A 12,151-nucleotide genomic window follows, 5' to 3' on the forward strand; every position below is an offset into this window, starting at 1 on the left:
GGACAGCTCCCCCTTTCGTCCTCCCTGCATTCCAAAGGAATGCGTTTGTTTTTCTTGTGTAAAGAACACCCAAACTTTTATTGACTTTTTGCCCACAGATATTCCTTTATTCCTATTTCTATTAAAACAATATACTCAATAGACAATACATACTAACGTTGTATCATATGTCTTTCATATACTTGGTGTGATTATTTAGAAGGTAGCATGTTAATCAATGCATTAACCCATGAAGTATATAGAATTAAGGTATGTACTTGTGTATGCTAAATACCTGTTGTTTGATTTTGAACGAAAGCTAGTTGTGTCAGCAATAATTCGGTGTGGATGAAAGTTGACTTTTCTCATCATCATGTATGATTAAAACACTTATAGGGATCTGCTAGGACATATTCTTCATTTACGCACGGAAAACTGAGCCGTGCGGGGCTCCGCCCTACAGAAACACTTGTGATTGGATCAAACAGCAAAAGGGGGCAGACTGAAATCAGCCCAATAAAGACAGACACCCAACTTTGGTGCGTGTGTCTCTCTTTGCTTGCTCACGCGCTGACCTGGTGAAACTTCGGCTCCTGCTCTGATCGCGCTGTTAAGCACTCCCAGCCATTAACATCTGGCCAAGCATTGAACAACTATCAATACTTAGTCAAACTTCTGAAGAAACCCTTGAAAGTCCGAAGCTACGCGAAAGGAACTCAAGGAAGAACTTCGAGCGTCATCACGTCACAAAGAAGCCAACCAACCACCGAAGGGCATTCCTTGAAACGTGTCAGACGATGACACATCAGCAGCCAATCAGTCGGAGGTTCCCTCGGAGACCGCGCGGAAACACCCGATCAGCTGTCAAACTCAACTGAAAGCAAGTAATCAAACAATTCTTTATAATGCTGCTGGAAACTGGTTGCATTCATATTTAAGAGTAAAGATAGTAAAGTTCCTTGCTTGTGACTCCCTCAGGTTGAAGTTAGAGCATTCTTGAAAATGAGCATTAGAACCTTAAACTCTCTTCAGATCAAAACAATTAATTACAATGTGTGTGTTTGTGTGTTTATGTATTCTGTTTTGTGTTATTTAGCTTAGTAGTATTGTGGAGTAGTAAAATAAACTTTGATTTGATAAAGGAATTGAAGCATCTGCTTATGATCCTTGACGGTCATTGTGGCTTTATGTCTTAAGAGACCCCTTTTAGCCTTGGACATTGGCTAAATAATTCACAGACCTGGCCCCACATTCTACATTTATATGGGTGCTTAATTGCCAATGGTTGTCCCCCCACTGTCAGATGCTAAGCAGAATTGACTATCTGTTCTCTCCATCTGACTTCAAACACATTCCAAGATAACTAAATGACCCTCGGTACCAGGCCTGGCTGACCAGCAGAATAACTCCACAAGTACAACACACACACAACACACACGCATAGAGATATTTCCTTTACTTAGACCATAATTATTCAGTTACAAAGGTATCTGGTATAGGCATGTGTTGTTTGTGTGTTTCCTTATTATATTAGCCTAGTGACCACTCATTATTTGTATTAGTAAGCTGTAAATACAAATTTTCAAGTGTATGAATGGATCGCTGGTTTAATATATGTTAGATGTCTCTTTCTTGATATCAAAATGATCTGCTCTTTATTTCTCAAACAATGATGTACACTATGTGAACGTGAAATACATCATAGGATTTTTACTGTACTGTGGGAAGAATTACACCGATCGAGCAGAACAGTCATAAAACATGCAAATGAGGTGTAAGGGAAACAAAGAAACACTTTCCCGCTGAAACTTTGCAGTTGGTCAAACTGACCAAAAGTGGGGGTTACTGGATCCAGATAAAACTTCGCCCACACCCAAACGGACTCCCTCTTCTCTTCACCTTCGGTGCCCTGAACAGGCACATAACCGTGGAAACCTTGCGACTCCCCTTTCAGGTGGAGTCCGAGCTTCTGGCAGTTTTGAGTTCAGTAGCTTTGGCGATTTAACTTCGGACCCATCAACCCATGGCTGGAATAACAAAGCTTTCACTCCTTAAGGAATTCATCAAGAATTAAGAAACGCATTATAGATGCAGCAGGACACTTTACTCAGCATTAACAAGTGCAAGTAACCGCTTGTTAACTGTTTAGACGCGCTTCTAGGCCTCGACCCCTTTTGATTAAGGTGATGTAATTCTTTGATGGTTCTAACAGGTTGTGTTTAGCTGATGTGCAAATCCTCTCTCTCTCTCTCTTGCGCACGAGTGTGTGCTCTCTCTCTCTCGCTCTCTCCATGCCTTCCTTGCGTTGGCATCTATGTTTAATGTGTGTATGTTTGTGTTTAGTTCAATGTTACATGTTCCCCTTTGCAGTGTAGTTTAATAAACATCCATATGTATTCACACTTGGTTGTCTGTGTCTGCAGCTCACAGAAACGAGGTCACTTTAATGTTCCGGTTTTGTTATATGCTAATGAGCGATGTATTAAGAAGGGAATTATTTTTCGCGACCAGAGAAATAATTTTCCTTAGAGTCAATAGACGATTGAAACTGTCCGTACTGCGGACAAACAAATAATTTTATTGTACTATTAATGCTACAGTTAATTCCTGAAGATGAATATATAATGGATAACAACCCGTTATGATAAATTATGTTCATCTCACTTTGAGCTAATTTGCTACAGAATCTTTGTCTGGTGCTGTGTGATTTTCAAGTCTTAAACTATTTGCCAAAGATTGCGTTACCTATGCTCAAAATTACCTAATCAATTCTGTGTTATTATCGTGGCCAAGGGAATAAAACTGAATGGTTAAGAGATAATGTACTGATTTTAACGCTTGCTGGACAAGTGGTTAATGAGGTATCGTTAACAAGGTATAAATTGGACGTTTTGATTAATATCGATTAATCATGTAAATATCAATATCGAATCTTAAGAATAGATTCCCTAAAAGCTAAATTAAAAATAAGGGCTAATCCTTTACAGTAAGTACAGTTACAATTAACAATTCCCTTCAGATGTGTTTTTTTCCCCCCACTATGGGATTGACTCTCTCATGAATACTGTTTAAAATATGTACTGGTAATTTTCTGCCAGGACATTATGCATCCATTACTATATTTATTTATTATAATGCAATGAAGTGTAAAAACCCTGTAAACAAACAAACAAGCAAAACAAAACAAAAAAGCAATCTGGAACATTCCTTCATATTAATATAGTACACTTTTTTTGATACAGTCAAGGATGAATGGAATGCCTTAGAAGTTGGCCAAAAGATGTCCACCCTCTTTGTTGATAAGCAACTCGTGAAGCCTGAAAATACTGCCTGTTGACAGCTTGCAAGGTTTTGGAACACAGCCTTTTCTTGTTACTATCATAGACTATGGCAAGCGATCTGTAACATAATACATAAATACATGCTATGCTTAAAAAAGCAAAGTCCAAATAACTTAAACTTTTATATTGGGACACTTTTATTTACAGAAGAAAAATTACACTGGATTACAAGAATTCCACAAGTACAGTTGGGCTTATGGAGTGCTCCCTTTAGACTGCTGAAAAGAAATGGGCAACATTCCACAATGTTCTGTTGCGCTGAATGTGGAGAGCCAGGTGGATATGAAATACAATGCTGAAACAATGCAAAAAACTTTTTTTGGGAGAAATTTGTTGGCCCAAACTAAAGTGAATGTGAACATGGATCTCAAGACTTAATACTCAAACTCTGACTGGTAAAATGAGCATGCGTCTAAGCAGTATGCCATTCCCATCCATGTCATTGCAACACTAAGGTCCTGATCACCTGCAGACCCCTCATCTCTCATATAACCAAAGTGTCTACTCTCTAATGATCCCAAAATGGCATAGATTTGATTTCCAAAAAAGCTAATTTTATAGCGATACCTCTGTGATGCATCTGAACCCAGCTTCCTGGGCATCTGCCCTTCTTTATCTCTTGATATCGTTCAGTCAGTTGGACACAATATCTTTTTTTGGGGCCAATTTGATAAACATAATTCTTAATTAGTTATGTGTGACACTAAGACAGAACCTGGAATGAATCATATTTTTTTTAGTTTGTGAAACATTCCAAAGAAATGACAAGTATATTTACACTGGTGTACTTGAATAGGTATTTATAATGTTTTCCTTATATTCACGTAAAACTTGGCAACCTCTACTTTCTTTACATGTCACTCTCTTTCTACACTCCATGCTCGCTAGTACACGCATCCAAACACCCCAAAGACAACACGTCCATGCGCAGATGCACCCACTTACAAACTTTCACACACTTCTAAAGGAAATGCACTCTTTTTTTGTTTACGAAATATCTTGACATGAAAGTATGACTCATACTATGCTCCTTTGACTCTGATGAAACAATAGCATTTAAAACGAGGACATATTTTCATCCACAAAACACTTGTAATCTATGAGAAATTCATCGTTCAAGCCGAAGAGTTGGGCATGTGTCAGCGCTCAATACCGGGACCACCCATGTACCATGTACTCAGTTTGAGGTCAAGAATGGTTGATCCTCGCTTTACTACTGAGCATTCGGTAATTTCTTTGCATTTGGGTGAGACATAAAGTGGCAAAATGGCTAGAAAATAAACATGTTACCCAAACAGTGAACCAAAACTACAACACGGACCGCAAAATGAGGTGTGGGATCTCCACGCTTACTGCATTAAAAAGCGATGTTTGCGCAACCACACTGGAAAAGTGCAACAGCCGGATCCCAAAGAAAGAGGGAATGAGAGAGCAAGAGAAAACATGAAGCCACTTCAAGTAACAAAGAATCAGACTCAAAGCAACAGCAAAGCCTTGAAAAAACTAAAACAAAAAAACAAACCAAAAAATAAAAAGGCCCAAAACAAGCAAGAACAAGCACAAATAAACAGGAGCCTGTTTGTTGAGCGGCAACCTCCGAAAAATGTTTCACAAAGCAGTTATCGAATGGCCTCTTCTGATACCCCGACGACAAGTCTCTAAGAAAGGATCTTACAATTGGTTGGCGTGTTCTTGCTTGTATTCTCATTTGTTTGCTTGCTATTGGTCTCCGGGTGGCTCACTTTACATGTTCTTTAAGAGGATAGCAGGGCCTCCATTACGCTTTACTGTCCTCCTGTGTCATGTGTAGGCTGTTGTCACCGTGAACTTTGATTTCGATCGTGTCTCGTTTCAGCGTCTCCTTGCCGTTTTCCTCTTTTAGTGGCAATTTCCTGTGGAAAAAAGAGAGGAAATGGCAGGTGCACAGTGGTCAGTTTGACAGGGTCAACAAAAACGCATTTCAATTAACAACTGGATACTGTGAGTCCCCTGAGGCTAAAATTGAGACTTAGGGTGGTTTTTGCAGACCAGAGTCCCATTTGTCACCACAGGTTGGTTCGTTTGGTTGGTTTTATGAACTTTTTGTACCGTTGACATGCCTGAAAAGGAGGCTTGGGCTCAGGTTTGGACCCAGCACTGAACTACACAAACACATTTTGAATGTTTTTGAAAATACTCTCTTATGCTCAACAAGATTATATTTATTATAGAAAAAAATGACAGTAAAACTAATATTCTGACATATTTTTTACAACTTAAATTGACTGTTTTCTATTTAAATATATATTTTAAAATGTAATTTATTCCTGTGATAGCAAATCAGAATTTTCAGCAGCCATTGCTTCAGTATTCAGTGTCTCATGATCCTTCAGAAATCATTCTAATATGCTGATTTGCTGCTCAAAGAAGCATTTCTTATTATTATCAATGTTGAAAATAGTTGTTCACCATGATATACTTTTTATATTTACATTTGAAATAGATTTTTTTGTAACAATGTAAACAATATCTATTATCAATTTTGATCAATTTAATGCATCCTTTACAGATCGAAATTGTAAAGTGTGAAAACAGTCTTATTTCACCCAGAAATGACAATTCTGTCATCATTTATCATGGATGAATGTTTCAACTGTTTACAATTGAAGTCAGTGGGGTCCAGAACAATACGGAAACCCAACTAACTATTAATGTATAGTCAAAAAAACACTGACACATTTTTCCAATATCTTGTTTTGTGATTCACAAAAAAAACAAAAAAACATAGTCGTTTGGAATGGCATGAAGGTGAGTAAATGTTGACAGAATTTTCATTATACGGTGACCTAACCCTTTATTAATTGGGAATGACTGATCAGCACATGTAATTTCTAAGAAAAAAAGGCTTGTCTTTGCAATTTTTTAACCAAAAAGTGATAACTTTTATGCATTCATTCTCAGCTCACCTCACCAGCTATTTCAACTCATACAAAACTCTTGTTGTTGTGGTTTCCAACCAATTCTAAATGAAAAAAGAAAACCTCAAACCCTGTTTCTATCCCGTTTTGCTCAGGAATCACATTATTGAAGTAAAAAGTAAATTTTAAGTTAACTTAAATTTTAAGTTAAGAGCACTGTGACGTACAGTCGAGCATGATTATCATCACTCTAATAACATTATTAAAGTCTAGGCCGGTGCCTTTGGGTAAGTATAGAGCGCATATGAGATGAACACAATAGTCTGTATGCTACAACATCAAAGCCGTGCTTCTTCTTATCGGAGCTGAAGACAATCACAGCCCTTAATCTCTTTGAACTTTTAGCCAAGTAAACCTGACAGGAGTTTTTCCAGCTGTGAATGACCCAGACTGGCACTGCATAACTACAGGTCAGTCAACCCACAAACCAAAGGACAAAGTCTACAGAGGTAATTGTGTCAGGAGACGCTAACCAGAAGACACTAACCAGTGGCAAAAACACATAGTATACTCATCAAGCAATAAACCATAGATTGCATAAGTTAAATGAGTGATTCATAATCAACAAACTGATATGACTGTACTTCTTTGACGCACATGCTCCAGATATAAATACTGATCACACCTGCCTCTTTCTGGCTAACTTGACGACTTTGTATTGCAGCATGGCTTACAGGCAACTGATGACAAACTGTTCTAGCCAATATAAGGTTTACAGGTAACATTACTTTTATGTTTGCTTAAGGGTGTATTCACACCTGTCTTGTTTGGTTCGATTGAGTTGAACTCAAGTTCGTTTCCCCACTTAGTGTGGATCTATTGGGCAGATGCGAATACAGCAACAGCAACCGTACCGAGACCCAGCTGAAGAGGTGGTCTCGGTCCGCTTCCAAACGAACTCTGGAACGGTTGAATGGATGAACCAATGGATGTCCTTAAGCACACGTGTGGTTTTGTTTACAGTTTCTGGTTCACTTGCAAAAAGGGCAGTGTGAAAGCAAACCGCACAAAAAAAAAAAAATCAACATTGTATTTGGTCCGGACCAAAGCAAGTAAACTAGCGGACTCTCCTGATGTGAATACACCCTAAGTAATGCACTACAATGGCGTACTCATTGTAGTGGTATTCACTACAAAAATAAATGATGTTGCATTATTACTTTCTGGAAAGTAACACGTTACTTTTTCTAACCGATATCTGACTGAGGCTATTACTAAAATACTATTTCAGCCTTTCTACTTCACAATTAAGTTACAATTAATTTAATGTCACTTGCTATTTCTTTGTAATTGTGTGTGGAATTTTTGAGTGAACATTATTTTTTTCAGTGTTGATTGAAAATAATTGCCAACTTTCTTTTTAAAACTTTGAAATATTTTTTAATCTTAATATGCAATGGCATATAGGCCATATTCAGTATATTGAATTTCAATACTTATATACTAATATAATATATATTAATACTTATTACATGGGAATTAAAGTCACAGGAAACAGTGTATCATGTACCTATACATTTGAATTTTTTTAATTTCTAAGGCAAAAGGTTTCAACTGAATTTGTCATAAAATAAATTAACTTATTTAAAAATATAACAATGCAATACATAATGTCTTGTTGCTTGTAAAAGTATTTAGCTTTATTTTTTAAATCTCTTTGGATAAAAGCGTATATTAAATAAATGCATAACTGATGCAGCAGCAGAAGGGATACTCACAGGTAGGCAGCTTTGCCCTCCTCTAGCTCTTTGCTTTTGCCGCTTGTAGCTGTCTTTTTGCTGCAGAGCTTGCGGGTGATGCACATAAGCAGGCCGCACTGGCGCAGGAAGTAGCAGCTGACGTCCACTAGCACAAGCAGCAGCAGCAGGCCAGCTAATCCCAACCCAACCACTGCGCCCAGGCCTAGGCCGCTGAACAGTGAATCTGCTGAGACAGGATGCACACATAACCGTCAATGATGCACCTCAACAACACAACACTCTCTCTACAGTTATTTTTACATTTCAAAGATACGAAATTCAGAGTTCAATAGTGCAAAATAAAATAAAAATAAAATGAAATAAAATAAAAATAAAATGAAATAAAATAAAATATAATAGTCATTGCCAAAAGCAATGGCTGAAACTTGGAAGGGATGTAAAGATAAGTCAATTAAAGCATTCATTAAACATAATATAAGAAAAATCTTCTACCAACAATGCACTAAATGTAGGTGCCTTGTGTAATTTATGTTTGCATTGAGTTTGTCTTTAAGGTGATGCAACTTTGGTGACATTTTTAAACTCTAAAGATTTTACATGAGGAAATGAGGCTGTCTGAGAAGCTATTCAGAAGAAAACATCCATTTTGAAGGAACATTCTGGGCAACGCTGATGCTCTAAGCACATCAATCACACATGCTGTTGAAAGTAGCATTGCCATTAGCAAACGCATCCCAGAAGTCTGTGGTTTGATCTGGACACAGTGACAGGGCATCAGAGTGAGAAAAGCGACACATGTTAGATGGGAGGAAGACAGGCATACTAAACAGAAGAGAAAACTGAGCAATTCAGTAGCTGTCTGGTTTTATTCAAAGCAAAAATAAATCACTGAATCCACCTAAAGACATTTAAATCAACAAAACTACTTTCATGGGTTAAATCAGGTAGAAATAGTTCTTTAAGGTATCAATTGCAAGTTTCCACTTTTGCAGTGTAAAATAACTATAAAAACACTAAACTAAAACTAATAAATAAAAATATCAACATATATAAAAACGAAAACTAAATATAGCTGCAAGCAGCGATTATCGGGGCCAAGCCCACGAATGGCCCATAGCGTGGCGCAGAACGGGAAGAGCAAAAACAGCTGAAATAGAACATACATTGAAAAAACAGATAGGGTCAGAAGTACAGAAGTTCAAAACTGAATAGAAGTTCAGATGAGAACGAACAAACACACGTTTCTGATTCAAGAAGAACGCGCACGGAAGATCTAACATCCGGAACAAAAGCAACGTTCGCATCGCTTCTGGTCACAGTACCTCTGGCGGTCTGGGTATGTGCCAAAAGGGATTTGAACCCACAACCTGAAAGTTATAAGCAAAATAGTACATTTTTGGTATCTCAAGACCCATAGGTGGCGCTGTTCCCAACTTTGGCATATATCCTCAGTTCATGGTGTTGAGGAAGCGTACCAAGTTTTGTGTCGATTGATCAAAGTTTGGCCGAGATACAGCCTCTGAAACAATTTAGGGTCGACCTTCTTAACTACACAGCATCATAACTTTTTTTTTCACCAGTAGGTCAAAAAATTCTGTTCAATCATTTCTATGTGTCTCAGTCCAAAGATCATGTGAGCCAAATTTGGGAAGAATTGGACAGATTTTGAAGGAGGAGTAGCAATAAAACTGTTTTTCATTTAATTCAATATGGCTGACAGGTACATTAATGGAAAATGACAAATGAGACATCGTCAGAATCGGCATAACCCAGGGAAAGAAACGACATAAAAATGACACATTTTGGACAACATTTTCAAAAGTTCAAAAGTGCTTTTGCAAGAATCGTTATATCTCTGGAACACTAGGTGGCGCTGTTTTCATTTTTCTGGGGTACCTCAAGGACATCCTGTTCATGATCCCTACCAATTTTTTGTGCAGATATGTCAAATGGTTCAAAAGATATTGCAATTTATGACAAATTTCTAAATGGCGGACACGTGGTTCGGCCAATCCTGTCAATATCATCCTCTGATTTGGCATGACCCAAGGAATACATAGACACAAAGATTATACGTTTCTGACTGACTGTTCAAAAGTTATAAGCGAAAATGTGAATTTTTGGTATGTCACGACCCATAGGTGGCGCTGTTCCCAACTTTGGTGTGGACTCTCAGATCATGGAGTTGATGAAGCGTAACAAGTTTCGTTTTGATTGATCAAAGTTTGGCCAAGACACAGCCTCTGAACCAATTTTGGGTCAATTTTGTTAAGTTCACAACATCATAACTTTTGAACAAAGATGAATGAAAAAAATCTGTTCAGTCATTTCTGTGCGGCTCAGTCCAAAGATCATCCGATCCAATTTTGGGAAGAATTGGACAGATTTTGAAGGAGGAGTAGCGAAAACAAAGAATACTGTACTTTTTAAAATGGCCGCTACTGTAATGCGTGGATTCTTAATGTAAGCTATCGAATGTGATCAGCATGAAGAGAGTAATCAGGTGTACCAAGTTTAATTTTCTAGAATTAGGAGTTCAGGAGTTGTTACCATTTCAATGTTGAATTTTTGAACTGGTGGTGGCGCTATAGAGTTGGTCATAGAGACCCCAATGTTGGCCTAATGGTTAGAGAGTCGGACTCGTAATCGAAAGGTTGCGGGTTCGAGTCCCCGGCCGGCAGGGATTGTAGGTGGGGGGAGTGAATGTACAGCGCTCTCTCCACCCTCAATACCACTACTGAGGTGCCCTTGAGCAAGGCACCGAACCCCCAACTGCTCCCCGGGCGCTGCAGCATAAATGGCTGCCCACTGCTCCGGGTGTGTGTTCACGGTGTGTGTGTGTGTGTCTGTGCATTTGTTCACTACTCACTGCTGTGTGTGTGCACTTGGATGGGTTAAACGCAGAGCACCAATTTCGAGTATGAGTCACCATACTTGACAATACGTCACGACTTTACTTTTTACTTGACTTTAATCATTTTCCTATGTTCCCTTCATAGGGCTGCCATAGACTCCCATTGGACGAAAAGAAAAATCATACAGAAACAATCGGGGCTTGGCCCCTAATTAAAATGACAACAATATGACTAAATCTTTATCAAAATTTACATTGAGAAATGGATTATATAAAAATAACATTTAATTGACAATATTAACAAAAACTTTAACAGTATACTGCTTAAATGACACCTCAACCAGGAATGTGCATTTCAAATTCTATGAACAACAACATTAACATTACAGAAGGAACTGTAACGTTTAAACCTACGATTATGACCTCAAAACTTCAGATTAGGAATATCAATAGTCCATCATAATCTTTTGACCATTTTCAAATGTCTCCATGCAACAGCATATCAGTTCATACATGAACAAGCTGCTCTCAAAGACCTCAGATTTATTGACCCTAGTATGGTTTTACTTTTGATGCATGACCACCTCCACTGTGAATTATCAGCCAACACATCTGTTTTTCCCCATCTTGTGCCTTGCTCTCCCTGAGAAATGTATATTATAGCTGATTTGTTGTTGATTTATAACATCATTAGAAGCTCAATTTAGCATCTCGTTAATATCACTTATCTTGAAGTTCCACAAATGGGCGTGATCCATCCGCATCTGAGTTCAACGCACTCAATTAATTAAGTACGAACGGTGATTGAGACTCAGCAATGAGAAGCAATAACTCAAGCTCGATTGATTGTGTCTGGACTGAAGGGAGGTCTGTGGGTGGGATCCCAGCAGATGATTGACAGGGTAATGAAGCTTGTAATCATGTGTGGGGCTTAATGGCTGTGTCATGCTGATACATGACTAAGTAGGGCTTAAACAGAACCCCAGTTTTCTAGTTTGGAACACTTTTACATGGAAAAACTTCCAGCGTGAAGTATAGGCAGCAGGAGCGTGTGTGAGACCCCGTTAATGCACTCTCTTCAAGGTTGAAGTACTGCATATCCCTCAGCCTTTGAGCTGTGCCGCTTAATCATTCAAACACTTACCTCTGCACTTACAATAAATGCTGAAAGCTGGAGACAGGAGCGGGCTTTAAAAATAGACTTCAGTCAAACCAGAGTAAATCTGTTATGGGGGGGTTTCAGATTACAGTAAAATACCATGGAAATTACACCCTTACATCGTGAATAACCCAGTAAATGTTTGGCAAATGCATTTGATG

At 38.3% G+C, this 12,151-nt stretch overlaps 1 protein-coding gene across 1 annotated transcript in view; it reads right to left on the reverse strand.

Annotated features, from left to right (window-relative positions):
• Positions 1 to 3,435: 3,435 nt before the first annotated feature.
• Positions 3,436 to 12,151, reverse strand: part of LOC306877035 (neural cell adhesion molecule 2-like) — a 213,201-nt gene continuing 204,485 nt past the window's right edge. Inside the window, exons 16-17 of the mRNA XM_079428556.1 lie at positions 7,996 to 8,203; positions 3,436 to 5,212 (exon numbers count right to left, since the gene is read on the reverse strand). Coding sequence (XP_079284682.1) covers positions 5,098 to 5,212; positions 7,996 to 8,203 — 323 coding nt within the window. The 3' untranslated portion in view covers positions 3,436 to 5,097. The remainder of the gene's footprint in view (positions 5,213 to 7,995; positions 8,204 to 12,151) is intronic.

This window comes from Barbus barbus, assembly GCF_936440315.1.
Source record: "Barbus barbus genome assembly, chromosome: 11".
Lineage (NCBI taxonomy): Eukaryota > Metazoa > Chordata > Actinopteri > Cypriniformes > Cyprinidae > Barbus > Barbus barbus.